Consider the following 26,447-nt stretch of genomic DNA (forward strand, 5'->3'; position numbering starts at 1 on the left):
TAACTGTACTATGCCTGTCAGTATGGACTAACCGTTTTGCATTCGTGTTTCACACTTCACACCTGATCTGCTGCCCGTGAGAAGGTAAGCGATAATGGGCTGCCCTTGCCAAGTGTACTTGCAGGTACTAACCAACCGAAAAACATACTACTCGAAATAGTTTAAATTATTACCATACAAAAGAAAAAAATACAGATTTAATGTTGTTCAGTACAGTGTTCTCATTCACCAAAAAAATATTTGCACTAGTACCTGTTACACCCTTTACATGTACGTATGTTTGAATGTATAGCGTGTACCTGTAAATATGTGTATATACGTATGTCTGACCATGGTGATCAAAAAGTCACTATACATTTGAAAACATGATAAACCACGGAATAATGTAGACAGAGAGGTAAAAATTGACACACATGCTTGGAATGACATGGGGTTTTATAAGAACCAAAAGAAAAAAAAAGAAAAACAAAGTTCAAAAACTGTCCGACAGATAGAGCTGGACAGCAAAACGTCAGTGACTGCGCATGACAATCGTGTATAAAAGGAGCTGTAATGAGAGAGAGAATCAAATGCGACAGCAGTCGCAGCATGTTGACGTTACCTGAATATGAGCTTTTAGTAAAGCTGTATTATCAGAATGGGGAATGTGCTAGTTCAGCGTTACGATCCTATCGCCATAAGAAGGGGATTCGAACGGACGGATAAAGGTCCGTCGACAAATGCAGCTGTGGCGAGAATGATTTCGAAGTTGGAAGTTACGGGTTGGTAGCCGATAGACTCCGTAATGGCCGACCGAGCACAAGGTGTAATGCTGCTGAGACAGTTCAGGAAGAAATGGAGACTGTAGCGGGTTCGTCTATGCACGGATGAGTGAGCGCTCGTTCAGTCGCACGTCGTACGGGCATTCCGTACACTACCTTTTGGTTGGCACTTAGGCTTACCCTCCGATGCTATCCATACAAAATCCATCGGCATCATGATCTATCTGGCGATTTAGTGAAGCGGAGAGCAATTGCGGTGTGGACCTTTCAAAAGGTGGCGGATTGGTTGAGTAACGTGTTGTGGACGGTGGAAGCTCATTTCACGCTCCGAGGGTCTGTCAACGCCCACAACTGCAGAATTTGGGCTATCGGAAATAATAGATCTGTCGTGGAAACTCCATTGCACGACAAGAAAGTCACGGTATGGGTTGGATTTACCACGTCTACCGTTATCGGGCCTTTTTTCTTCGAGGAAATGCGTGATTCTGGTTTTGTGACTGCTACCGTTACGGGTGAGAGGTGCGCCGATATGTTACAGAATCGTATCATTCCCATCCTGGCTGATAAACACCTGCTGGAACGTACGATGTTTATGCAGGATGTCGTTCCACCCCATATTGATAGACGCGTGAAAGATCTCTTGCGCTCGTCGTTTGGTGATGATCGTGTGCTCAACCGCGACTTTCGTCATGTTTGGCCTCCCAGGTCCCCAGACCTCAGTCCTTGCAGTTATTGGCTTTGGAGTTACCTGAAGTAGCAAGTGTAGCGTGATCGAGCGACATCTCTAGGGATGCTGAAAGACAACATCCGACGCTAATGCCTCACCATAACTCCGGACGTGCTTTACAGAGCTGTTCACAACATTATTCCTCTACTACAGCTGTTGTTGAGGAATGATGGTGGACATACAGAGCATTTCCTGTAAAGAACATCATCTTTGCTTTGTCTTACTTTGTTATGTTAATTATTGCTATTCTGATCAGATGAAGCACCATCTGTCGGACATTTTTTGAAGTTTTGTATTTATGTTATTTTATTTTATTTTTTATTTTTGTTCTAATAAAACCTCATGTCATTCCAAGCATGTGTGTCAATTTGTACCTCTCTATATACATTATTCCGTGATTTATTCAGTTTCCAAATTTATACTGACTGTTTGATCACCCGAGAGAGAGAGAGAGAGAGAGAGAGAGAGAGAGAGAGAGAGAGAGAGTACGTCTTGCATAAGACATTCGAACTCTGGTGTCAATTAATTATTTGTTTCCACTGCGCCAACTTTGTTTGCTTTCCATTTGAGTTGTGGACTGTAGCATTGAAAGTTTCCCAGACATAAATCTTTCTGTTATACCGAAAATTTGCAGTTGATTAATCAGTAAAAGTTTTCGTCTTAGACCCTCCACATTCTCACAATATACAGCTTCGATAGAGGCCATCTCATTCCGAGAGTACTTTTTGCCTTATCAGTGCTTCTTTACAACAGCAAGATCATCCACTCAGGTCATGCCATTCTGCGCCACAGCTTTACCTTCCTGCACACTTTAATAAGGGGTAATGAGCCGTCCAGTAGGAATGGAGCTTAGCACCAGTATTCTAAGACTCATACTCGCAGAACTACAGTGGGATGGAAGGAAGCCGGTACCGCTGTGACGTAGCAGCTGCGCCTTATTTGTCACGTATGCAACCCTCAACGCTTACCGCTACTGAGGGCGCGCGCCGGCCTTGCAGACGGTCCTGTCGACGCCGCGCCGGTCGCCGCGCATCCTCATCACGCGCGCCTTCTCGGAGGAGAGCGACCACTCGCCGCCGGCGTCGGCCGCGGCCGGCGACCTCGGCGACGGCGGCGCCGGAGGCGGGCTGGGCCGCAAGTACTCGACGTCGACCACGTCGCTGCTGGACCGCCGCTGGCGGCTCGCGCTCGACGCCAAGGAGCGAGAGGCGGCCGCGGGCATGGTGGCCGCGGAGGCGGCGGCGGGCAGCAGCGGCGACGACCAGAGCGGCGGCAGCGCCGTCGCCAGCAGCGAAGACGAGGGAGAGGACGCGGGGGCGGCGGAGGCGGGGGCGGGGGCGGAGGCGGAGGGGCGCTGCCTGCGGTGGGGCGGCGCGGCCGGCTGCGGCAGCGCCAGCGGCTCGCTCGTGCTCAACGACTGCGACGCCAGGTGAGGGCCCGTCCCTATCCAAGCGGCCGGCTGAGGCCGTCACGGTAGGTTGTTTACGACCACTGCCGGCCGCCAAATTTTAAATAAACGGATAAACTTAATTCAATAGTATGTATGTCATCCAGTAACTGACATTTTTTTGTAGAAAGGTATCTTGAATGAGACACCCCCCCCCCCCCCCCATGCTGTGGCAACAGCTATGTCTCCGCAGTATCCTTTCTTTCGAGTGCTAGTTCTGCAAGTTTCGCAGGACTTCTGACGCAGTAATATTTCTATCCTGGCTCCTTGAAACCAGGGAGGTTTGAGCGGGACATCCTGTATTATAGGCCCTTTGTTATTTCTGATATACATAATCGATGTAGGATACAACCTTAGCAGCTCTCTTAGATTGTTAGTAGATGATGCTGTTATTTATCATCTTGCAAAATCATCAGAGGATTAAAATTGAGTTGAAGTATAATTTAGACAAAACATCTGTGTCACACAAAAAGTGACAATAGCCTCCAAATAATTAAAAGTGTGAAGACATCCACATGAGTACTAAAAGGAATTCGTTAAATTTCGGTTACACGAAAAATCGCACAAACCTAAAGGCTGTAAACGCAACTAAATACATAGCCATTAAAATTACAAACAACTTAAATCGGAATGATCACGTAGATAATGTTGTGGGCAACGCAAACCAACAACGCGATTTATAGGCGGAACAGTTAGAAAATGTAACAGGTGTACTACAGACACTGCTTACACTACGCCTCTCCGCCCTTTTAGGGAGTATTGCTGTGCGGTGTGAGTCCACATCATATATGATTGACCGAGGATATCGAAAAAGTGCAAAGAATGGCAGGACGAGTTGCAATATTGCGAAATAATCGAGAGGGTGCCATGGATGTGATACACGAATTCGGGTGACAGTCATTAAAACAAAGGCGTTTTTCGCTGCGGCATGAAATTTCGATGACCAGATTTCTCCTCAGAGTGTGAAAATATTTTGTTGGCGTCCACCTACACAGGGAGTAATAATTAAATAAGAGAAGTCAGAATTCGCACGGAAAGATTTAAGTGTTCGATTTGGCCGCGCGTTGTTCGAGAGTGGACCGGTATAGAAATAGATTTAAGGTGTTTCGATGAACTCTTTGCCAGTCACTTAATTGTGAACTGGAGAATAATCATGTAGATATAAATGTAGACCGGATCTACGAAGGGCGCTCAAGAGCACAGAACGTCCGGAGTATACAAAATTCGAAGTCAGTATGGCTGTTACAGCGTCGGGCGGAACAGAAGTGGTGCTTACACCTACGCTATCCCGACAAATCAGCCACGGTAGAACACTCTTTAGAAAATCGACGCCGAATTGTATTCGACGAAGCGTCTGTCATTACAAGGACGAAGGATTTAGAATAGCGTTATGAAAGACCCCATAGAAATAAAAAATCTCAAAACACTTTCAGTAAGGACGGCGGTTTGAAGGTTATCGCAGCCTCGACCTGCCCATCGCGAGATTGAAGAGGGCGCCGCGGACGAGGGACGAAAACACTTCCCACATTTGGCGAGGAAGACAGCACTAGCGACGTCACAGCAAGCACGGCAGTCATTCACCACTTCATTAATTGCCGACGACGGATTTGTATAAGGCTCGGGGGAGTTTACCCACCTGACGCGGCTGGAAGCCCGAGAAGATTTTATTGATACAGAATTTGGTTTCAGTTGTTTCTATCTGTTGCCTTATGTGGATTAGCATGTACAGCACATCCTGTTTGGCAGCGGCTTACTTATTATTTTCTCTTCCGTTATTACTAAAAAAATTCTCTTAAGTTGGCACTACAATGAAGCCCAATCTGAGATGGAGAAACTACCGCAAGGACGTATTTTGTTTCATTTGCTAGAAGACATGGCGCTTTGTTTACGTGAATCGTGTTGCATAAAATGGAAAACTTGTTTAAGTTATGGGCACATTTTTTCAAATGAATGTTTCTTCAATAGTTTTATTTGTTACTATTTCGAGTTATGACAACAGATAGAACTAAAGTGGCAATGTGTTATTTATTTCAACTTAATTTACTGCTACACCTTGTTTATGGACGGTCCAGTCACATTAAAGTGACTATCTCACAAAAGCCTAGGCAACGGCCTTGCCGCAGTGGATACACCGGTTCCCGTGAGATCACCGAAGTTAAGGACTGGCCGTGGCCGGCACTTGGATGGGTGACCATCCGGGCCGCCATGCGCTGTTGCCATTTTTCGGGGTGCAGTCAGCCTCGTGATGCCAATTGAGGAGCTACTCGACCGAATAGTAACGGCTTCGTTCAAGAATACCATCATAACGACTGGGGGAGCGGTGTGCTGACCCCACGCCCCTCCTATCTGCATGCTCCACTAAGGATGACACGGTGGTCGGGTGGTCCCGGTAGGCTACTCGTGGCCTGAAGACGGAGTGCTTTTTTTTTCACAAAAGCCTGAATAACCACCTTTTGCAGCACAGACCGCTGGGAGACTCAGTGAGATTCTGGAAGGTGCAGACAGGGATGTGGAGTCACACCGACTCCAGAGCCGGTCCACCTGCGCTAGGTTTCTCGGTTGAGGATTCACGGCACGAACAACCCGATCGAGGTGGTCCCACAGATTCTCAATTGCGTCTAAATCCGAGGAGTTTGGTGACCAAGGGAGGACGGTAAATTCTTCCTGGTGCTCTTCAAACCTTGCACGTATAATGTAAGCTGTGTGACACGTTGCATTGTCCTGCTGGTACATGCCATCACACCGAGGGGGAAAAACAGTGCATGTAGGGGTGGGCATTGCCCTCAAGGATAGATACATGTTTGAGTTGATTTATTGTGCCTTCCAGAATAACGAGCCCACTCAGGAAATCAGGAAATGCCATGAATGTATTCCCCAAACCATAACACTCCCTCCTCGTTTGCTTACAGACTTTTCACGATGTACACGCCAACGGCCATCTGTCCTATGGAGCATAAAAAGTAATGAGATCTGGTTTCGCAAGACAGAACGGATCATGTTGTGGAAAGGGGACCAAGGTCTATTACTGTCAGTTATACTAGAACACGCACAACTTTATTGCTCAAACCAATGACAATTTTCTCGTTAAAACAATAAAGACCAATTCATGGCTGAGGGTCCAAAAAACTTTTTCAGAACAAGTTTGAATGATTGCTTTTAAAACACCAGGATTTAGAGTAACGGCTGGAGGCCTTACTTAAGCAAAATTACAATATCTTCTCGGCTAAAGGCCGAAATAGCATTTCTGATCAGCTACGGAAATTCTTTAAAAGTCAGGCATTTACAAATTTTACCTAAGGCCCATATTAAGGAAAATTCAAGTTAATTCTTCAGCTGAAAGCCCAATAAAAAGAATTTCTTTACATAATAAAGGAGAGGCTTTAAACTTAAGCTTTTGCACAGTACAACAGAATAACATTTGAAGAAAACTTGAAGTATCTTGTCGGCTGAAGGCCCAAATTATTACTCAAGAGTAATTAAATAAAACCTTCAGATACACATTTACAGAACACGGCTGAAGGCCTTTTCAAGAATTCAAGGCAATTAAAGAGAAACCTTACAGGCAAGGATTTACATACTAAAGCCTCAGGTTCTGAAACAAAGACGGATGATGGCCTAAATACAGTGCAACAAGAACTTTAAATGATACACGGCTCAAGGCCTAATTTCAAAGTTGTTATGAAGTTCGGCTGGAGGCCATATACGAGGGTCAATCAAAAAGTAATGCCTCCTATTTTTTTTCCTACGTTTAATTGTCAGGAAATTTAAATGCAATTACATAGGTTGAAAACCACAACATTGAGGATCATTTTGTCATTTTTCAATGTAATCTCCGCCCATCTCTACAGTTTTGGTCCATCTTTGAACAAGGGCATGTATCCCAGCACGGTAAAAATGCCTGGAAGCTCTGCTTCCTAAGCCATTGACGCACGGGTGTTTTGACGGCCTCCTCATCTTCAAAATGAATCCCACGATGAGCTTCTTTTAGTGGCCCGAACAGATGGAAGTCTGATGGTGCCAGGTCAGGGCTGTATGGGGGATGAGGCAAAACTTCCCATCCAATTTTGACAATCTCGTCAGAGGTGTGACGACTGGTGTGTGGTCTTGCATTGTCATGCAAAAGAAGAACATCTGCCATTGATTTTGTTGGGCGAACTCGCTGAAGACGTGCTTTAAGTTTTTTGAGGGTTGTGACGTATTGAACAGAATTTATTGTGCATCCCTGCTTCAAATAATCAACCAGAATCACACCCTCTGTATCCCAGAAAACTGTTGCCATAACTTTCCCTTCCCATCGCACAGTTTTGAATTTTTTCTTCCTCGGCGAGCTTGTGTGACGCCACTCCATTGACTGCCTCTTTGATTTGGGTTCAAAAAAATGCACCCATGTTTCGTCCCCGGTCACAATTTTTTTCAGAAACTCATTTCCCTCCAAACGGAAGCGCTGCAAGTGTTGGGAGGCTATTGTTTTCCTTGCCTCTTTATTCTGATCGGTTAACATTCTTGGAACCCACCGTGCACAAACTTTTGAGTACCCCAATTGTTTAATAATCGTGATCACACTGCCTTTACTAAGAGAAATAATGCGACACACTTCATCTGCAGTCACCCGACGGTCACCACGAATGATGTCATCAACTTGCTGAATGTTGTGTGGAGTCACTGCACTCACCGGCCTGCCGCTCCGCTTTTCGTCAGTCAACGGTGTTTGCCCTTCAGCTTCCTTACAACGACGAACCCATCGTCTAACAGTGCTGACATCCACTGTCACAACACCATACACCTTCTTCAGTCTTTCATGAATGCGTATGGGCGTTTCACCTTCTGCATTCAAGAATTCAATCACACAACGCTGTCTCAAACGAACATCGATGTCGGCCATCTTACAAACTTCTGCTGTGCTGCCACCTGCTGACACAGAAAGTTACTACTGCAGTGGATTGCAGAAGGTGGTTTGAGGAATGGCGCCAAATTCAAATTTTTCACTTAACTTAATTTTTTTAAGTAGAAAAAAAAATGGGAGGCATTACTTTTTGACCGACCCTCGTACTAAACGTAAAACAGACAACATTAATACACGGCTGATGGCGTGGCACAGTACCTGCCACCAAATAAAATGACAACCACAAGCAACAAGCTGTGGTGCTCAGAAATATTCCAAGGGTCAGCCTGGGGGGGAAACTCTAAACACAGTTTAGGTGACACAGACAGCAAAGCACGACCTACGGATGGCTGATGAAGCAACCAACTGCCTAATCAATTCCCATCCATCGAACCAACAGCACGAAAACCACAGATATCAGCGAAGACAAGGGTCGCAGCACAATTATGTCTCAGTAATTGGCGTATAAATACAGTCAAGGCACAATAAACACTCAAAGAGAAAAGGAGAACAACAACAAGCTGTCGAACTACATCCTGTGCCAGACAGAATCAACACAACGAGGAAAACACACTGCCGCAAAACTACGCTAACGACCAGGGCACAGGATACCGCTGGTGCACTTCACTAATAAATTATAATCATTTCACCGAGCGAGGTGGCGCAGTGGTTAACACACTGGACTCGCATGCGGGAGGACGACGGTTCAATCCCGTCTCCAGCCATCCTGATTTAGGTTTTCCGTGATTTTCCTAAATCGTTTCAGGCGAATGCCGGGATGGTTCCTTTGAAAGGGCACGGCCGATTTCCTTCCCCATCCTTCCCTAACGCGAGCTTGCGCTCCGTCTCTAATGACCTCGTTGTCGACGGGACGTTAAACAACACTAACCTAACCTATAATGATTTCAAAGGTTAAACACCATACAGGGAGACGGCTACAAAATACTACTGACTCCAACACACCATCAAGTTGCTACTTGCAGGGACAGCCCAGGACGCAACAACCAGCGATCAACGAAGAGATGTCACAACGGTTGAGCTTTCATGACAGGCTCTCAGATTACTCAACTCCAGTATGCACGTGCGGTGGGAAACGAACTTAGCAGTTCTCGCAGCCAGTGCCACACAACTCCGACCGCGCGTGCTCGCCGCCATCGGCCGTGGCCTGATCGCACACCGCAGAGACTTCCTCTCTGCTCCGCCGCAACCGGCTAATTGCCCCACACGCACCATAACACGGAAATGTAACTGCCACACCAAAGAAGTTACAGAAGTACTAGTGTCAATCAACGCTGCTGCTGCTACTGACGGAGGCAAGTGAGCAACTCGTTCAGATAGTAACTGAGGGAGGAATAGGATGCCATTCGAAGGTAACAAAATGCCTAAAAGGAAAAAAGACATTAGCGCGAGCCGACCGCAGCTCAAGTGATTCATCTGAGGCCACCTGCCACCATTGAGTGGAAGTCCAGTTGTGGTATTAGCGTGCAAATTCCAGCCCACGTTGCCGATAAACTGCAGTCAGCATACTTGCCAGGCACCTTCTACGGAGGCCCATAGGGAGCAACGTTCACTTAGCCATTGTTGAGGAGACATTGCTGGTAGCCCCTTGATTCTTGTGGGTAGTCAGTTATTCAGCAGTTGCACATCTATCCGCACGTACACATCTCCGCAACCACTCCTGCCACTTATGTCATGTGCTGCATCAAAGTTGCCTCGGCATAGCCGTTTCGAAAATGCTCCAAAGCAAATGATCATGTCCTTTTAGACGTCAGATAAATCGATCCTCTTCAGCATTACGACTACCATTTCATTGTTCTCGGCTTCCCAGACGCGCTTTAAGTACCCACCACTGATAGTGCTGCTACATGCTGTCTGTTAGTGGTTATTTGCTCGTTGGCTTCGAACAGAGGCGGTGTGGTCACATTAATGCGATTTGACCTACACTGAGGTGACAAAAGTCACGGAACAACTCCTTATATTGTGTCGGGCATCCCTTTATCCTAGTAGTGCAGTAACTCGACGTGTCATGCGCTCAAGAAGTCGTTGGAAATCCCCTGCATAAATATTGAACCATGCTGCCTCTATAGCCATCCGTAATCATGAAAGTGTAGCCCGTGCCGGACCTTGTGAATGTCTAATCTCGCGATTATGTCCCATAAACGTTCGATGGGATGCTTGCCGGGCGATCTGGGTGGCCATTTCATTCGTTCGAATTGTCCAGAATGTTCTGCAAACTAATCGCGAACAGTTGTGGCCCAGTGGCATGTCACATTGTCATCCACAAATATTCCATCGTTTTTTGGGAACATGAAGTCGATGAGTGGCTGCAAATGCTCTCCAAGTAGCCGAACATAACAACTTCCAGTCAATGATCGGTTCCGTTGGACCAGAGGACCCAGTCCATTCCGTGTCAACACAGCCCACATCATTATGGAGCTGCAGTGAATTGTTGATAACATGGGTCCATGGTTTCGAGAGGTCGGCGCCACTTTGGAGCCATACCGTCAACTGTCGCCAACTGAAATGGGGACTCATCTCACCAGGCCACGGTTTTCCAGTCCGTCTAGGTCCAACCGATATGGTCACGAGCCCAGGAGAGATGCTGGAGGCGATGTCGTGCTGTTAGCAAAGTCACTCGCGTCTGTCCTTTACTGCCATAGCCCGTTAACCCCAAATTTCGCCGCACTGTCCTAACGTCGTATGTCCAACATTGATTTCTTCGATTATTTCAAGCGATGTTGCTGATCTGTATGCACTGAAAACTCTACGTAAATACCACTGCTGTCGGTCGTTACGTGAAGGCCGTTAGCCACATCGTGGTCAGAGGTAATGTCTCAGATTTGCAATTCTCAGCACATTCTCGACACTGTGTATCTCGGAATACTGAATTCCTTAACGATTTCCGAATCCAAATGCACCATGCGTCTGTTAATTCCAGCCGTGCACCATAGCATGCCGTAAACGTTTTCATGTGACTCATCTGAGTGCAAATGACAGCTCCGCCAATGCATTGCCCTTTTCTACCTTGCGTACGCGATACTACCGCCATTCGTAAATGTGCAGTTGGCTATCCCATGACTTCCGTACCCTCTTTGTAAAGTATATATGGAAAAAAAGAAAACCTTATGGAAGTGTCTGGTGTCGCATATTTGTTTTTCCTATGTCTGACAATTGGAAGCCGGCGCTGAAGGAAAATGATTGCCTGTGTGCCGATGCCGACGAAGGCAAAATAGGCGAGCGTAGTGTGGGACTGTGAGGGGCAGGATAAAGACTCTGAAAGAAAAACAATCGGTTGAGTACTTGCACTTGAAATCAAAGGACCCAGTTCGAGGTATGCACAGTCTGCCAGAAAGCTTCAGTTCTGAACTTGTTTCAGTACTCTGATGTTTTAAAGTGGTTCTCAGTACATTTTTAATGTATGAGAGTTGCCCAGAAGGTAATGCACCCCATTCGTTTTTCGGAAACAATTCTACGAATGCGAAACGTTACGAAGTATTATTTGAAGTCTCCTGAGTGAGTCACTTCCGTCTGATAGCGTAGCACAGGACAGTTTCAAAATCGAGTCTATAGGTGACGCACGTTACAAGCAACGTGCCGCCATTGAATTTTTCACTGCGTAGAAAGAAACTGTGGGCAATGTTCATAAACACTTGTGCAAAGTCTGTGGAGCATCTGGTGTCGACGGAAGTACAGTTAGTCGATGAGAACGGAGGGTGAGGTCTTCTGAAGACGGTTCAGCGTAACTCCACGATTTGCAACAGTCGGGGAGACCAGAATGAGATTTTCACTTTGCAGAGTAATGTGCGCTGATATGAAACTTTCTGGCAGATTAAAACTGTGTGCCGGACCGAGACTCGAACTCGGGACCTTTGCCTTTCGCGGGCAAGTGCTGTACCAATTGAACTACCCAAGCACGACTCACGCCCAGTCCTCACAGCTCTACTTCCACCAGTACCTCGTCTCGCACCTTTCAAACTTTACAAAAGGTCTCCTGCGAACCTTGCAGAACTAGCACTCCTGAAAGAAAGGATATTGCGGAGACATGGCTGAGCCACAGCCTGGGGGATGTTTCCAGAATGAGACTCTCACTCTGCAGCGGAGTGTGCGCTGATATGAAACTTCCTGGCAGATTAAAACTGTGTGCCGAACCGAGACTCGAACTCGGGACCTATGCCTTTTCGCGGGCAAGTGATCTACGAACTGAGCTATCCAAGCACGACTCACGCCCCGTGGTCGCAGCTTCACTTCTGCCAGTACCTCGTCTCCTACCCTCCAAACTTTACAGAAGCTCTCCTGTGAACCTTGCCGAATTAGCACTCCTGAAATAAAAGTACTGGCATAAGTGAAGCTGTGAGGACGGGGCGTCAGTCGTGCCTGGGTAGAGCACTTGCCCGTCAAAGGCAAAGGTCCCGAGTTCGAGTCTCGGTCCGGCACACAGTTCTAATCATCTAGGAAGTTTCAGTCGGGGAGACCAACCACGGCTGTCACACCTGACCTAGCCCCCTCAGACTTTCACTTGTTTGGGCCATTAAAGGATGCCATTTGTGGAAGACATTTTGTGGACGATGAGGAGGTGATTCAAACAGTGAAGCACTCAAGGAGTGGTAAAAAAAATGGAAATTTGTGGTAAGATCTTATGCGACCAAACTGCTGAGGTCATCGGTCCCTAAGTTTACACACTATTTAATCAACTTAAACTAACTTACGCTAAGGACGACCCACACATACCCATGCCCGAGGGAGGACTCGAACCACCGACGGGGAGAGCCGCACGGACCGTGAAAGACGCCCTATAGGGCGCGACTACCCTGCGCGGCCCAAGGATTGGCACCGACGGGGCATACATGTTCTTGTTTCGCGCTGACGGAAGGCCATAGAACGGGATGGAGATTACGTGAAAAGTAGGGTGTGTGGATAAAACACCATTCTTTTGTACTGCGCAAGCCACCTGACGGTCCGTGGTGGAGGTCCCTTGAGTACCTCTATCGGTTCTCCCTTCTATTCCAGTCTCGAATTGTTCGTGGAAAGAAGGATTGTCGGTATGCTTCTGTGTGGGCTCTAGTCTCTCTGATTTTATCCTCATGGTCTCTTCGCGAGACATACGTAGGAAGGAGCAATATACTGCTTGACTCTTCGGTGAAGGTATGTTTTCGAAACTTAAACAAAAGCCCGTACCGAGCTACTGAGCGTCTCTCTTGCAGAGTCTTCCACTGGAGTTTATCTATCATCTCCGTAACGCTTTCGCGATTACTAAATGATCCTGTAACGCTGCTCTCTGCTGGATCTTCTCTATCTCTTCTATCAACCCTATTTGGTACGGATCCCACACTGCTGAGCAGTATTCAAGCAGTGGGCGAACAAGCTTACTGAACCCTACTTCCTTTGTTTTCGGATTGCATTTCCTTAGCATTCTTCCAATGAATCTCAGTCTGGCATCTGCTTTACCGACGATCAACTGTATATGATCATTCCATTTTAAATCACTCCTAATGTGTACTCCCAGATAATTTATGGAATTAACTGCTTCCAGTTGCTGACCTGCTCTACTGTAGTTAAATGATATGGGATCTTTCTTTCTATGTATTCGCAGCACATTACACTTGTCTACATTGAGATTTAATTGCCATTCCCTGCACAATGCGTCAATTCGCTGCAGATCCTCCTGCATTTCAGTACAATTGTCCATTGTTACAACCTCTCGATATACCACGGTGTCATCCGCAAAAAGCCTCAGTGAACTTCCGATGTTATCCACTAGGTGATTTATGTAAATTGTGAATAGCCACGGTCCTACGACACTCCCCTGCGGCAGACCTGAAATCACTCTTACTTCGGAAGACTTCTCTCCATTGAGAATGACGTGCTGCGATCTGTTATCTAGGAACTCTTCAATCACACAATCACACAATTGGTCTGATAGTCCATATGCTCTTACTTTGTTCATTAAACGACTGTGGGGAACTGTATCGAACACCTTGCGGAAGTCAAGAAACACGGCATCTACCTGGGAACCCGTGTCTACGACCCTCTGAGTCTCTTGGACGAATAGCGCGAGCTGGGTTTCACACGATCGTCTTTTTCTAAGCCCATGCTGATTCCTACAGAGTAGATTTCTAGTTTCCAGAAAAGTTATTATACTCGAACATAATACGTGTTCCAAAATTCTGCAAGTGATCGACGTTAGAGATATGGGTCTATAGTTCTGCACATGTGTTCGACGTCCCTTCTTGAAAACGGGGATGACCTGTGCCCTTTTCCAATCCTTTGGAACGCTACGCTCATGTAGACTCTCACACGAGAATCCGACGATAACCAACCCACAACCAGCAATTTAATAAAATAAAGTCGGCCACATCGTGCCCTCAGGTAGCGGTCGGGAATTGTTGGTAAGGCAGGTGCCAGGTTGAGATTCACTGGGAGAGTCCTTATAAAATGTAGTCCATCAACAAAGGAGGTGGCTTACAAAACACTCGTTCGACCTATACTTGAGTATTGCTCAACAGTGTGGGATCCGTACCATGTCTAGTTGACGGAGGAGATAGAGAAGTGCCCTCCGCCACGCACCGTATGGTGGATTGCGGAGTACGTATGTAGGTGTAGATGCAGATCGTAGTCACCGACCACCTGTAATAATATCAGCTAATTCCGATATCCTCCCCCGCAGATGCATCGACAGTTCGTCAGACGACGAGTGCGACTGCTCTGACGCCTCGTCGGGGCGGCTGTTCTTCTCGCTGGACTGCGCGTCCGGCGCCAGCACGACGCCGCTCGTCGCCAACAACAACACGACCAGCAGCGCCAGCAACAACAGCAGCAGCGGCTGCGGCGGCGTCACCACCAACCACGTGCAGGGCCAGCAGCAGGCCGCGGGCGCTCCGCCGCCGGCGCTCAAGCGCCACCAGCTCCAGCTCCAGCTGCACGACCAGGGCAGCGTGGGGTCGTGGCCGACCGCGCGCCGACCCGCCCCCGCCTCCCACAGCATGGTGCAGCTCGCCAGGAGCCTCAACGATGTGCCCAGCGCGCCAGAGTTCGTGCTCTAGCACAGGCGGACGCCCAGCACCGGGAGCGGCGCCAGTCCACCGTGCCCACCAGTGTCCCAGCGTCTCAGCAGACAGTCCAAACGTTCCGTCGACGAGTGTTGGCTTTGAAGGCAGTGCACGGTGTTCCTCACAGCTACCACAGGACGATGGCAAACGGACGACCGACGAATAATGTCTTTGGGACGCACTTTCAATACTCAGCAGCTGTACCAAATACGAACGTGGATGTCCAAAACAGCCATTGGACTGCTCTTAGGGCAGTGGGATGACTTGCTCACACTCTTTCAGCACTCTGCATGACCGTTTCTAGTGGAATTCAGTGAGACTCTCCGCGACTAAAAGTGGCGCCAGAGAGAGTCTGTAGTTTCGCCTGCATCAGAGGAACTGTTTAGTGCACTACATGCTAGTTACAAGTTGGACTTCAAGACGGGAACGTAGCCATAAGTCTACACTTTGTCTGAACAGATCACGTTCACCGCGTGACGGAGTAACTCGGTATAATTATGATTTCCTTCCGTCCCGAACCTCAGTCCTTCTGTACCATGTTTTGAACCATTCAACTTCACTCTAATGTTTTCCCTTTCATCGGCATTTCATTCTTCCGTAGTCATAGAGAGTGAGACACCTTTATTACCTATGACATGCAGTATACTTCCGAAAAAACTACACCTCATAAAAAAACTACATCTCATAAATATCATTAATATCTAACAACAGTATTTCATGGTGAGGGTAACTTCCCAAATAAAACGCGTAATCGAGTTGAAAATTGTACCTGAAATGACTCAGCTGTCTATTGCAAGACTTGCCGTGTGCCTGAGTCGTATTATACGAGCTGATCAAGCGTCTCTTTATGACACTCTACTTACTTAGTACCGATAAAGATAATCGATTGACTCTATTGTTACATCCGCTACATATAGCGCAAGCGTCTTACTGTGGATGACGCAATATTGCTACTTGTCTGAGAGTCGAGAATCTCAAACAGTTTTACCTGTTTCATTCGTGACAGTACCAGGTAAAAACTGTGTTATCCATTCCTCGTTGACGGCCTATTATTATCATACATAGCTGTCGCTAGGCTTACTTTCATCATCTCATTTCGTTTGTGATGTCTGTGCCAACCAATATTTGGCGCTATTCTAGAGTACATGGCGTAAGAGATGTATTTTCAAAAACGTATCCCTTCCAGTCCCTCTGTATGAATTTTCTTGATCTCTAAGCTCCTTTTGGCAGTGTGAATGTCATTGAGTCATTGACTGAACTTAAAAGCAATCAATACCGTGTTCCTCAAAAGTAGAGTCTCGCTAATATTAACTCTCTCAAAAATTATGAAATGCTAGTAATGGTATTTTCTGGATAAAATTCAATGAATTCTTGTCAGGAGAAACGGTAAAATTTCAAATATTTGAAATAGATGTGCAGCAAATTTAGCTTGATTGAGCATTACAAAATGTAGTACCTTATTATGTCCAACATTTCATCAGATCTCAATAGATAATTTCAACCTTACTACACACTAAGACAAAGGAAAAACGACGCATCACGAAGGAATTATTCCAATAGGACGGATGTCGGTAGATGTGACGTATATGTAGAGAAAAACAGATTATTGCAAATCCAGAAAACACTGGATGATTTATTCAAGACGAAGAGCTTCACAAATTCAGCTAGCCAGTAACGAGTTGGTCCACCTATGCGCCTTGTGTAAGAAGTTATTCGATTTGTCATTCATTGACGAAGTTGTTGGATGCCCTCCTGCGGGATATCGTGACGCATTCTATCCAATTGGTGCGTTGCATCGTCAAAATCCGCAGCTGGTAAGAGGGCGCTGCCAATAATGCTCCAAACGTTCTCAACTGGGGAGAGATCCAGCGACTTTGCTGGCAAAGGTAGGATTTAGCAAACATGAAGGCAAACAGTAGAAACTCTGGCCGTGTGTGGGCTAGTTTATCATGCTGAAATGCATTCCGTTGTGCTGTAGGATGGCGCGGCTGACAACCAAAGGTGTCCTGCTACGAAACGAAATTGTAGTCCCACTCCGTCAGCCCTGGTTGTAGGACCGTGGGTCGGGCAGTATTCAGGTTGCTACCACAACGCTGTCAGGGACGTGCCCAGACACGTCTTCGGTGGTCGTCGGAGCTCATTTCGAAGCGAAACTCATCACTGAAGACAATTCATTTCCAATTCATTTACAGGCTTCAGAGCAGTGGGGCATCGGTCTGACTACCGCCCACTATTCGGCCTGAGGACGAGGAATGATGGTCTGCGTACAATTTTATTTATAGCAGTATGCCTTCCAATAAATCATTCTTTTGTCTATACACGTACATCATAACGTATTTCCATCCCATTCGGAAAATTACTTCGTGATGCGTCTTTTTTTTTTCTTTAACGTGTATTCAGAATAAATGAAACCGTAAAATGACTGCATCGATGTTTCGGTATTATCCCACATACAGTAGCACTGCATAAATTTTACCCAAGGTCCAACCTTGTAGATGATTTTTTCTTGATGCAATACATGTAAAAGAAACGTATTAATTCCTGATGTCGAAAATGAAGCACTATTTCTATTTCCTCCCAAATTAACTTTGCGTACCAGATAACTAAACGTAGGAACTAGATCCGCCCATATCCATTTTCTTAAAGAATTAGTACTGTTTTTATTCACTTTCTCAAAAAAAATTTCGAAAATTTTGTCAAATATCCCTGGCCAGTTGCCCGTCTGATGCAGCTTCATGAATAATTAGAGATATAGGCTATACAAGTTAGATGGTAATGACATTAAGTAATTGTTTGTCATTACAAATTCGGAACTCATGTCGATGTATAAACAAACGAATGGCTACATCTAATCACCAAAACGCTGACTTCATAACAAGACAGGTTTCTATCATAATTGACATATGTCACACAACTATCCATCAACATTTGTGCCTACATTAGAAACCACCAGAAAGAGTTTATTTCATATATCTAAAGTCATCCAAAAATTCATAGTCTGTTACAACAAACATGGTCGTACTAGTATTAACATGTAATAAATTCATTTCATGTAATTACTTATCCAGACTTAAGTATGTACAGGCTATAATACAGTTTACACAAAGAATAAGTACTTACATATTAGCTTAACTCGAAATGCAGTGTATGCGGCACATTCTCCAAACGAACGAACCTTTTTAACAAAACCAGTTGCTAATTCTGTTAGGGATAACTCCTAACTCCGTAAGTTACACTGTGATACCATCTAGATGTCATAATGTATATTTCCGTGTGTTGTTCCATTTGCTTTATACCAGTATACACCCTACCATTGTCCATTGAACTGGAGTTTATCTCCTAAAATTGCCTTTTTTTAGTCATTCCACCAACCCTTCATTCTGCAGCTTTTATTTTTATTTGCCTGCCTTTCGTCCTCCCCATCACCTGCCAACCCACCGTCCCCCCCCCCCCTCCGCTCTCTTAATTATTTACACTGCTGTCCCATTCTTTAACTCTGTGAACATCACTGACAGTCTCTTTAAACTGTTCCTCATTGTAGTGTACTGCTAAACTGTTCTGGCATCGTGCCTCTAGTCTCAGCCACTCTCTTAAAAAATATTGCACTGCTCTTTACAGTCCCACGCAGTCTTTCGGCTCATTCTATACTAATAGAAGGCTGTCTGGTGCCTGTCCTCGTCCCCGCGTTTCTGCTAGTGAGGAACGCCTCTTCTCACGTAGATGTGGTATTCTCCTCAAAGTCTCTTCTCTGCCGTCAAGAATGAACCATGATGCCCCGAGCATTACCAGCAGCTTGCACTCGTTTCTTCCTACGTTCCTACTGAAACAATCAGGAGGTAGTTAACGATATTTTGCCCTCGCAAAAGACCTTCTTATTCGTATATGACTAAACGTAATTAGTAGAACAGGTCATTGAGGAGAACATTTTTTTAAGAAATACACAGTATAATTTATTTCTATCAACAATTGTGTGAAAGTTTCAGATATTCTGCGTTTTATAAAAACTGTGCTTTGCTTCTGTGCCGTGTGTCATGATAAGGAAAGATATTACTTGACAATGATGTAGTCAGTTAAGAAATAGGAAGAATATGGAACGACGTTCTCCAACAGCATGTATTGGAGACCCAAAGTTCGTTTGGTCACAGCAAATGTTAGAAAGGAGCTGTTTCATACAACCTGATGTTTGAATGTGTTAACTGTAGTTGATGTTCGACAATCGCTCGATAACTATTCGTCCTAATAAAAGTGTAATAGCATATGTGTTTTAGCACTACTTGCTGCATGATTCCTTTGATGTTCTAGTCACAACTAGCCAAAGCAACACTTTAGAAGCTTAAGAAAGGAGATAAACTAATGTGCATGTCCGAAATAACTCAATGGCAGGTAGAGTAACTGCTTCTGAAACAATCATCCGTCATTTCAAAAGTTGTGCTTCTGTATTATTTTCGCGTTAGAGATCAATGGTTGAATCCCATGATTGTGAATGTTAGAGTTTAGAGATGTGCGCTGAGGAGTGAATGCGAAGTTGTTATTTTTGTAATGCTCTTTTTATTACAGGGTATTCAGCAAGAACTAATTTATTTTGACGAGGCATCCACGTTGTTTCCTACAACCCAAGCGGACCCACTGACATATCTATAGTATTTTTGTATGTTAGATTATTGTTGAAAGTTGAAAATTCTAGTCCACTGTAAAAAAAGAGTTTATTTTTACCTCCACATATGTACAAGAATGAGTGCTGTGGTAGTTATACGAGTGGATGTTCAATGTTTCCCACATTCCTGGTATAAGTAGAAGCTATTTAATGTGCAGACGTTATGTGAGATTATCTTCAAATACAACCACATTATTTTTCAAAATATTTATTGTGGTGTGTAATAAATAAGGCAGCTTTAATTTTGTCTGCAAATAAATGAAATGGTATTATTTAAGTAAATTTCTGTTCCCAAGTACCCTTGCTACTGGTGAAGATGACATCAACGGATGTACTTCTAATGCTGTACAATAGTATTGTACTTTGTATCCCTCAAAAATTTATTTTACTAATTTTAAGTAATGAATATTACTTAATATAAAAGATTTCATTTTTGCTTTATGGTTAGTTGGGTCTGACAAGAGTTTTCGTAGAAACTATGCTTACGATACAGTCGTGGACTTGATATTAGGATTCAGTAGACTAATGTCTCATTTGTGCTGCTGATGGGGCATTACAATCAACCCAGTTATGATAGTGGTGTCTGGTAAGTTGATATTGTAACCTCCCAACAGAAAAATTCAGAATCCTACCAGTAATACAATGATGACTAATCTCTCAATAAAAATTGTGCCTGACTTACAACCTTTCAATAACTGAATGTGAATTTAAACTGGTAAATTTTGGACGTCAGCATCATGCCCCTGAAAGATCATACTGAATAAATTGAAAATTCTTACCTCAGTGAGGTCGCCAGATAACGCATATATATCTGCTCTTATAATAAATGAGATTAGCTCATGGCGGCTGCAGTGTAACACGTGTTAAGTTCGGCTCACGAAATTTAGTCGAATTCGAAGGTGTTTCTCGCAGGTGGTGTTGTCTAGTACAGGTGGAAATCGTGTAAACAACAGTGCTCTGTGTAGTAGTGCTATTTTTTTTCTGTGCTCCGCCAATATCTGCGAGAAAATGGTAAACAGAAGAATCAACAGCAGCGCGTCCAGCAGCGGGGAAGCAGCAGGTGCGGCGGGCCTGCTCCTGGCGGAAGGTGCGGCCGCGGCTCCCGGTATAGCGGAGCTGGTTCGCTCTGAGGTAAACGCTGCGCTTCGCGATAAAAACAATCTCGATCTGATAGCAGGCACCATATCAGATACTGTAACGGCAGCAGTATTGGCCAAAATGCGTGAAACTGTTGAGGCCAATACTGCCGAAATTACAGCACTAAAAAAGTCTGTGTCTGAATACGAGAAAAAGGCACGAGAGTTGGAAGTGAAACTATCTGCCGCCACAGACGAGCTAGAACAGTACCAAAGGCGAAATAGTCTACGACTGTTTGGAGTAGCAGAAACTAAAGAAGAAGACACGGACAACCTGCTTATACAGGTTGCGCGTGAAAAATTAGGCGTCGAAGTGACCAAGGCAGACATTGACAGGAGCCACCGGGTGGGACGAAAACTACCAGGTGCTACCAAACCTCGTCCAATAATAATTAAATTTCTGTCGTACCGAAAAAGGGCTGAGATCTTTACCCAGAAGAAGAAGTTAGCAAGGACAGGGATTACAATAAGGGAAGATCTGACACACGAGCGGCTAAAGATTTTAAACAGTGCCATATCCCATTTCGGTCTTCAGAATGTGTGGACTCTGGATGGCAGAGTAATCATTAAGACTGCAGCTGGAAAGAAGACAGTCACAAACATGACAGAACTAAATAGTATTAAGTGAACCTACTCGAGCCAAAAGTCAAACTTAACACCATTTGCAAATCTTAACAGTCCTATACTCAGATATAGTCTTGTAATTGTATTAACTTTTTAATTATTTGTACCTTCAACTAATTGTTCTTGTAACTGTATTAACTTTTTAATTATTTGTACCTTCAACTAATTGTTTTTGTAACTGTATTAACTTTTTACTATTTTTTTGTGTCTTTAGCTGTAGCCATTGCTTAGTTTTAGTTACTGCTAATACTTTTTTCATTTTCTCAGTTAGTCTCTTCCATTCTGTAATAGTTCTATTGCAATTATTAGTCTCTCCTTTAGTTCATTAGTCAACCATCTCTTCGGTTTAAATTGTTCATAACAAAAATCACTATCAGTATCACTTTAGCAAATTTCAATTTAATTCTAGCTTCCTACGATACTCTATTAAATATTAAGCTTACTTCTCTCTGCTGGCAGCATCGGCCTCTTAAATCACTCCTCTTTCCCTTATTTCCACCCTAAGCTGTTTCAAATACTCTAATTACATTTTTCCTCTTACGACATAGGATACTCAGTGACACACAGCTGTCACCATTTTGGTCATATTCTCCCTGCACCGAATACCACTAATCCATTTTCTATACTCCCGCAACCTCAGGAAATCTCTTGCAGTCGCTTTTCTTTCGGCTCTCGCGGAGTCACAAACAGGGCGCGCAAAATCTCGGACACCCCTGTAATATGTCACTTGGCGGAAACACCGGTCAGTGCCCCTCGCGGCAGGTAGTGCCTAACAAAGGGACAAACCAGTCTGCCACCCTACTCCAGGCTGCTCAGCGGAACGCGTCCGAGGTTTTAGCAGCTCACTGCAACATTCAGTCTTTACCTGCGCATTACGAAGAACTTAGCCTCCTCTTCCACCAACTAAACTACCACGTAATCCTCTTATCCGAAACGTGGTTGAAACCACACATATCCTCTGCATCTATTCATCTCCCAGGGTACACATTTCTTAGGGCAGACAGATCAAAAAAGCGAGGTGGCGGGGTCGGCGCATATATACGAACAGATCTCAAAGCGAAAGTCTTATGTACGTCAAATCCTGCTGAAGAAAAAGAGGCTGAATTCATGTTCATTGAAATAAATATACAAAGTCGGAAATTCTTGACTGGCGTCGTGTACAAGCCGCCAAAAATAAGCTCAATGAGTTCCTTCCAGTCGGAATTACATTCACTTCAGTGTCAATACGAACATGTCATCGTAATGGGTGACTTGAACATAGACCTGCTAAGAGACACTCCCTCCGCAATAAATCTAAGAAGATTGTTTAGTTGCAATAGCATGAACATTCTTCCATTGCAACCTACACACCATACGGCGCACAGTCATACTCTTATAGACGTGATAGCAACGAAACAGACTGACAAAGTAAGAGATGTTGGTCAATCATCGGCCCCTGGCCTCTCAGCACATGATGTAATATTCCTGGCCTACTCTGTGCAGCCCCCAAGGATCAAATCGCGTTACATAACTTGTAGGAACATGAAACGTATTGACCTTGACGCTCTAACAGCCGATTGCTCAGAAATCTCATGGCATCAAATAATCAGAGAACCTACAATCGACGGCAAAATTAATGAACTTGGTGATAAACTCACTGCCCTCTATGACAAACATGCACCTGTGCGCACAGTCCGTGTAAGAAAATCTCCTGCTCCATGGCTGACAGCTGAATTACGTCAAATGATGACTAATAGGGATGCTGCCCACAGGCGTTTCAAGGCAGATCCGAAACCCGAACGTTTTGAAGAATATAGAAAGCTACGGAACAGAGTGAAACAATGCATTCGCAATGCCAAAATCAGGCACGCTCGCTCCCTTGTATGCAGCGATCTGACACCCACGACTCTATGGAAGAATCTCCGTAGCTTGGGGGTCGGAAAGGCAAAATCGGAAACTACTTTTCATGTGTCAGCTAACGAATTAAATGAATTCTTCTCTGCACCTCTGAATACCAGCACGGCTGATAATTACCGTCCACAAGAATCTCCAAACAGGATAACTAACAACGATACCTTCCATCTAAAACATGTAACAACAAATACGGCAAGAAAAGCAATAATGAGAATCTCTTCTGATGCAATAGGCAACGACAGTATCGGTATAGCCATGATTAAGAATGTTGCCGATATCTTAGTACTTGTCTTAACTGACATATTTAATTTTTCCCTCGTGAACGGAATATACCCCACTGCATGGAAAAGAAGCATAATTCGACCCATCCCTAAGGTCGAAAACCCGCAACTGCCTAGTGATTACCGACCAATTAGCATACTGCCTGCTGTTTCCAAAGCACTGGAATATATTGTTCATGACCAAATCACTGAACACTTGCATGAATTCAGTCTATATGACAAATTTCAATCCGGTTTCCGTAAACATCACAGCACAAACACTGCTCTAATTAAAGTAACTGATGACCTGAAATATGCCATCGACAATCGAAAGGCAACAATATTGACGCTACTGGACTTCAGCAAAGCTTTTGACACTGTTAACTTTGACATATTACTCAGAAAAATGCAACAGCTTAATTTCTCTGATAGTGCAATGAGATGGTTTGAAAGCTACTTAAAAGACAGACAGCAATGTGTTGTCTGCGCAAATGAAAAATCTTCCTGGAAACATGTTTCTTCGGGAGTGCCACAAGGATCAGTCTTAGGACCACTTTTGTTTTCTTTATATGTCAACGATATTTCGTCGGTTTTGTCCTCCTGTAAACATCATTTCTATGCCGACGACCTCCAGCTCTACCTAAGCGTCAGACCTGAAGACGTAAACACTGCAATCGCTCTGATGAATGATGATCTGTCTTCAGTAGTGACATGGGCGAAAAATCTGGGGCTTAAATTAAATGCAAAAAAGACGCAAGTAATCTTAATAGCCCATCAGAAATTAATAAGTTCAGATTTCCGCCAACGGCTACCTCCTATTCTGCTCGAAGGTACTCCAATACCATATCAGAAAACAGTGAAGAACTTGGGTGTAACTTTCGACGAGCATCTCAACTGGGTGGAGAATACAGTCGCAGTGTGCCGAAAGACGTCTGCTTGTCTCTATGCTCTCAAAAAGTTTCGGAACATATTCCCACAGGACTTGAAACGCCAGCTCGTGCAAGCACTCGTTCTACCGAACCTCCACTATTGTGATGTGATTCAACAAGGCATGAGTAGTGAAAACAAAAGACGGCTAGAGCTAACCATGAATGCCTGTGTGCGTTACACCTGCAACATTCGCCGATATGATCATGTTAGTGCTTCATACTCCGAGCTAGGGTGGCTGCGGCCAGACAAACTGCGTGACTACCACACTCTATGTCTACTTCACCGACTCCTCATCGCGCAAGCACCCCAGTACCTAGCTTCAGAGATTAAAAACCTGTCATGCCATCATAATCGAAACACGAGGTCACTCTTATCTGGTATCCTAACTGTGCCCACTCACAAAACAAAAACTTTTGCAAACTCCTTCTCAGTTGCCGCTGTCCGCCTCTGGAACAAACTGCCCCTTACCTTGAGGAAAATTCAATCTCCTGTGGCTTTTAAGAAGAAGTTGAAGCATTTCCTACTATCATCCGCATAAAATTCTCCACAAAATTAATGTGCAAGGCCAATCCTCTCATCTGTCAAATAGCAAAGCTAGCGTCTCGTATCTTGCTGCTGAGATGCCTTCCTCTTCATCTATCTCTATTAGCCACGCAGTCTCCTTTTCCTTTATATTTTCCTTAATTATGTTTCATCATGTCTCTCTATTCTTCTCCTCCCTTCACCATGAGTCTCCCTCATACTCCCTGCTGCCAGCACTCCTATCTTAAATCTTTCTCTTCAATAATGCATTTTTCGAGGTGTACCTTTCTAATTGTTTATCTCACTTTTTGTATTAGATGTAGTTTAACATGCCTACTGAAACATAAGACTGTAAAATAAGTAGAATGCCTGGTTAGATGTAAGAGAGGGCCTGATGGCCCTAATCTTGCCAGGTTAAATAAATAAATAAATAAATAAATCTTTTTGGCACAGCCCAGTGCAATGCTGGCCGATAGATTTATCATGTATGAAAGGAAACAACTGATTTTTCTTTACAATCATCGGGATGACCATAGATTGGAGAAATTAGTAAATTCTTTAAATTGAGATGAATGATTGTCAAAAGTTAATTTTTATAAAAAAGATCATTATTAAGAGATTTTTTAAAACATTTACATGGTACTTGATATAACAATACTACATATGCGCGAGGGTGCTTTTACCTTATATTATATCACTCAGGCTCCGCCATCGCTCCACATGACCGGCCCAGCCAACACGATACACCAGACTGCTCGCTACTATTTACTCCTACTCCTACAGACACTGCTCTTACTGCATACAACACTGCTCTCTGGTCTGAGATTCTCTTATAGCTTACATATCACAGGCAGCGCGTGAGCAATCCATCGAAATTACATCTGCTCGAGTGTGCTAGCAACAAATTCTTTCATCATAGACTTCTTACATAACCCTCCACTAGGGGGGCAAAAATTTGGCAGCGATGGTGAGTCATTTGGACTTGCCATGGGCAACAAATTTTTCTATAATCCATTTAGTTACAAAGTCTACAGTCACAGAGTATATACATTATTGATAAGTGCAGAACATATTAAGAAATGACAAAATGTATACGCAATGAGTACAAAATATATTAGCGAATCACATAAAGTGCACACACTCTGTATAAGTCTTTAACATTTTTACATGAACTGATCACATTAAGAGATGAAATAAAGTGCACATGCACTGAGTAAGTCTTTAGCATATTTAGGAGAACTGATCATATTAACAAATGAAATGAAGTGTACATGCACTGTATAAGTCTTTAGCATTTTTTACAAGAGCTGAATACATTAAGAAGTGAAATAAAGTGCACACTCACTGTAAAAGTCTTTATCATTTTTACAAGAAGTAGGAAAGGAATGGGAAGGATAGCATCATGGTTGTAGCACAGTAGGTTGCATATAACTGCACTTTCTACAGAAGCACAACACCAAATGAAATAATCTGAAGTTCTCTTCCCTGAAGTATTTATCAGTGTAGCAAAGACACTGAAATGTTACATTAATATTGTATGTTATCTTTTTGGTAGTACATCAGGT

The 26,447-nt window shown here is 44.3% G+C and overlaps 1 protein-coding gene across 1 annotated transcript in view; it reads left to right on the forward strand.

Moving 5' to 3' along the window:
- LOC126292487 (uncharacterized) overlaps positions 1-19,785 on the forward strand; it is a 460,325-nt gene extending 440,540 nt beyond the window's left edge. Inside the window, exons 8-10 of the mRNA XM_049986256.1 lie at positions 2,467-2,689; positions 14,482-14,614; positions 14,669-19,785. Of these exons, the coding sequence (XP_049842213.1) occupies positions 2,467-2,689; positions 14,482-14,614; positions 14,669-14,857 (545 nt within the window). The 3' untranslated portion in view covers positions 14,858-19,785. The remainder of the gene's footprint in view (positions 1-2,466; positions 2,690-14,481; positions 14,615-14,668) is intronic.
- The last annotated feature ends 6,662 nt before the right edge of the window (positions 19,786-26,447 follow it).

This window comes from Schistocerca gregaria, chromosome 1 (assembly GCF_023897955.1).
Source record: "Schistocerca gregaria isolate iqSchGreg1 chromosome 1, iqSchGreg1.2, whole genome shotgun sequence".
NCBI classification, from domain to species: domain Eukaryota; kingdom Metazoa; phylum Arthropoda; class Insecta; order Orthoptera; family Acrididae; genus Schistocerca; species Schistocerca gregaria.